This window comes from Salvelinus fontinalis, chromosome 28 (genome assembly GCF_029448725.1).
Source record: "Salvelinus fontinalis isolate EN_2023a chromosome 28, ASM2944872v1, whole genome shotgun sequence".
NCBI lineage: Eukaryota > Metazoa > Chordata > Actinopteri > Salmoniformes > Salmonidae > Salvelinus > Salvelinus fontinalis.
Genome location: NC_074692.1, coordinates 33,662,176 through 33,666,283, shown reverse-complemented (window position 1 = coordinate 33,666,283; position 4,108 = coordinate 33,662,176). Strand labels below are relative to the sequence as shown.

Here is a 4,108-nt window from a genome sequence, read left to right as displayed (position 1 = left end):
TCACCCAACTGCTGATGGTTCTTACTGTGCCATCTAGCTGTTTATAAAGATCCCACCCCCCCACATCCAGGTGGTATGATGACCCACAGGTGGTATGTAGGGCTACTTGTTATGACATAACAGTTGACAGTGCATGTAAGAGTAAAAATCAATCCATAAGGTCGAAGAAATTGTCCATAGAGCTCTGAGACAGGATTGCATAGATCTGGGGAAGGGTACCCAAAAAATTGTGCTGCATTGAAGGTCCACAAGAACACAGTGGTCTCCAACATTTTTAAATGGAAGAATTAACTAAACAGTTAGGTAAGGGTGAGGACATTGCTAAGGGTGGACATGGTAATTAGTACTGCATAGAATCTGTAATTCATCAGTAATACCATTGATCACTATCTGTAGGAGACAACAGGCGCCACACAGCCCACTGCTTCAGTAGGAGTGTTATTATAAGGACCATTCCTACAGTGACCGTGTTTGAGTCCCAAAATGGCACCCTATTCCCTATATAGTGCACTAGTGGTCAAAAGTAGTTCACTATAAAGTGAATAGGGTGTAATGTGGGACAAACACCTTACACACTACAGTTATATCACTCACTCTGTGGCGCCACATACAAACACTGTCTCTGGCTTCAATAGGAGCTTCATCCAATGCTGTAGAGAGTGCTGAAATCCATCAGTAAAGCTACAAATGTACACTGCTCAAAAAAATAAAGGGAACACTTAAACAACACAATGTAACTCCAAGTCAATCACACTTCTGTGAACTCAAACTGTCCACTTAGGAAGCAACACTGATTGACAATAAATTTCACATGCTGTTGTGCAAATGGAATAGACAAAAGGTGGAAATTATAGGCAATTAGTAAGACACCCCCAAAAAAGGAATGGTTCTGCAGGTGGTGACCACACACCACTTCTCAGTTCCTATGCTTCCTGTCTGATGTTTTGGTCACTTTTGAATGCTGGCGGTGCTTTCACTCTAGTGGTAGCATGAGACGGAGTCTACAACCCACACAAGTGGCTCAGGTAGTGCAGCTCATCCAGGATGGCACATCAATGCGAGCTGTGGCAAAAAGGTTTGCTGTGTCTGTCAGCGTAGTGTCCAGAGCATGGAGGCGCTACCAGGAGACAGGCCAGTACATCAGGAGACGTGGAGGAGGCCGTAGGAGGGCAACAACCCAGCAGCAGGACCGCTGCCTCCGCCTTTGTGCAAGGAGGTGCACTGCCAGAGCCCTGCAAAATGACCTCCAGCAGGCCACAAATGTGAGCTCAATTTTTGAGTCTCAAAGCAAAGAGTCTGAATACTTATGTAAATAAGGTTTTTCTGTATTGTAATTCTAATACATTTGCAAACATTTATAAAAACCTGTTTTCGCTTTGTCATTATGGGGTAATGTGTGTAGATTGATGAGAAAAAAAGTTTTAATGAGTTTAAGAGTAAAGCCGTAAAGAATCAAAATGTAGAAAAAGTCAAGGGGTCTGAATACTTTCTGAATGCACTGATGATTAATGGTATACTGATTAATTACAGATTGTATGCAGTACTATTTACCATGTCCACCCTTAGTCATGTCCTCTCCCTCAACTAACTGTTTATTCACTGGGCTGGTCTTTTGACATTACTTGGAATACAACTTGTTAAATCAGCATTTCAGATAGTATCAGAATTTGCTGTTACACCTTACAGGCTTCCATACGGCTCTTGGTTATACAGGGTGTGTTCTCATTGGTTAAGTAGTCCTACATACCACCTGTGGGTCATCATACCACCTGGGGGGGGGGGGTTGCTGAGATCTTTATAAACAGCTAGATGGCTCAGTAAGGACCATCAGCAGTTGGGTGACTAGAGAAGACAGACGTCCATCTCAAGAATATCCTGGTAAGACATGATCTGTTGTTATGGTGCTGTTCTTCTGTTCTTCTACCTCTCTCTCTCTTTGTTATGGCATCCATCTTACGTTTCTTATCTCTCTCACACTGCTATGCTTTATCTTGGCCAGGTCGCAGTTGTAAATGAGAACTTGTTCTCAACTAGCTTACCCGGTTAAATAAAGGTAAAAATAAAAAATACAAATAAAATACTGTGGCTGGTATTCAGTCGATTGCAGACAGTGAGTGGCTTTCCAAAAAGCGCTTTTAGATTGGCAGAATAGAAGATATTGAAATTGATCGTGAGTTTGGTTAAGTACACAGGATGACTTCTGAGCCAAGCTTGCTGTCAGACCTGAATGTGTAACACCATGACAGATTATGTATCAAGTGTCATCTCCCTCCATCCAGGATACACTAGTTTGTAATCAAACACATTTCTGAAAAGCCACTATCTGCAATTGAATAAGAGCCTGTATTTAAGCTGATTCAGGATTGTTCTTATGCGTCTTCAATTTGTTTCTCTCTCTCTCTCTCTCTCTCTCTCTCTCTCTCTCTCTCTCTTTCTCTTAACTCCTGTTAGAATACAGTTTGAGGTGTTAGTTTCAAGCTCTTATGAACATATTTATATCTTACTCTCCTCTCCTCTCCTCTCCTCTTTCTCAGACAGTGTAACATGGCCTCTCTCTCTCTGTCCCTGGGACTGCTGGTGCTATGCACCCTGGCTCTTGTACACTGTGACCTGCATAACAGCCCCATCAGGGTGTGGGGTATTCGTGCCTCCAACCTGAAAGGACGCTTTTTCTCAAAACCAGACCCCTACGTCAAGGTGAATTTATTCATTTATTTCACCTTTTTTTAACCAGAACAGTCAGTTAACAAAACATTCTTATTTACAATGATAGAAAGGCAGGTGGGGTGATAAAACAGAAGAAGTACGGTAATGTTACAGACAGGACAGACATCCTAACACAAAAGGGCAGAGACACAGCACTAATTAAACAGTAAACAGTCAGCTGTCATTTGTTTTGGATATCAAGTCGCCTACAGTGACGTGTGACCATGAAATTGTCAGTGATTGGCTTGTTACTTGTTAGGTGAAGTAATAGTAAAAAAAAAAATGAACAAACAAACAAATGAATGAATGAATGAATTATAAAATACATATACTGGTTCCTCATTCAAGTGAGCCAACTGTACATACATTAACAATCATTTAATATTTATTGCACAATAATATATATTTTTTAAGTTCAATAAAGTCTTCTGACAACATTATCTTCCTCAGGTGTGGTGCGGTTCATCCTTTCATGGCAAGAGCAGCATTCTGAAAAAACAGGTAAACCCCACCTGGCCCAGCGAGTTCAACTTTGCTAACATCCTTCCCAACTCTGTCCTGACGGTGGAGGTGAGTTTCCCCCCCTTACTATGCAAAGCGCTTTGAGCACTGGAAAAGCACTATGTAAATCCCATCAATTATTATGAGGAGGAGAGATTCTTTTTTTACTATTATTGTTATTATGATGAAAATTATTAGGTGTGGGATGATGTCATCGGACTAGATCGCCGCATGGGAACCTGCACCACAACCATCCGCCCAGGAACACACTTCGAGACCTGCTACCTGAAGAAAGGCACCGTTTACTACACCTACAGCTACGGCTACTAGATGGAACAGTATGATGATTAGAGTGTAACCTGTGACCTTGAGTCTGATTCTTTCGCTCGTATTCACTTCCTTATAGCATAAAAAAAAAAGTGCTTTACGGCAAGATGGTCTGTCTGGCTTCATGTTTCTGAATTGTTAAATGATTTCTCAGAAGATGTCTTAGATGGTACACATTCGGAAGAGCAGAATGTGGCTGTCCCATGACACCAGATCAATGTCTGTGCTCATGGGGCGGGCCTATGATTTAGTTCAACTCCGAAGGGAATTAGTTGTAAATGTAAATCCCATCAATTATTATTAAGATAATAATGAGGAGGAAGATTATTATGATTATTTTTTACTATTATTGTTATTATGATGATTATTTTTATTAGGTGTGGGATGATGTCATCTGACCAGATCGCTACATGGGAACCTGCACCACCACCATCAGCCCAGGAACACAGTGAGACCTGCCACCTGAAGAAAAGCACCGTCTACTACACCTACAGCTACGACTACAGTCACTAGATGGAACAGACTGATGGTTAGATTGTAACCTATGACCTTTGTGACCTTGTGTCTGATTGGT

General features: G+C 41.5%; 1 protein-coding gene across 1 annotated transcript; it reads left to right on the top strand.

Annotated features, from left to right (window-relative positions):
* Positions 1–1,846: 1,846 nt before the first annotated feature.
* LOC129825838 (perforin-1-like) lies at positions 1,847–4,108 on the top strand. The gene is made up of 4 exons (XM_055885973.1): positions 1,847–1,878; positions 2,535–2,697; positions 3,157–3,276; positions 3,406–4,108. Exons 2-4 carry the CDS (start codon positions 2,545–2,547, stop codon positions 3,535–3,537), a joined length of 405 nt encoding a protein of 134 aa, XP_055741948.1. The 5' UTR covers positions 1,847–1,878; positions 2,535–2,544; the 3' UTR covers positions 3,538–4,108.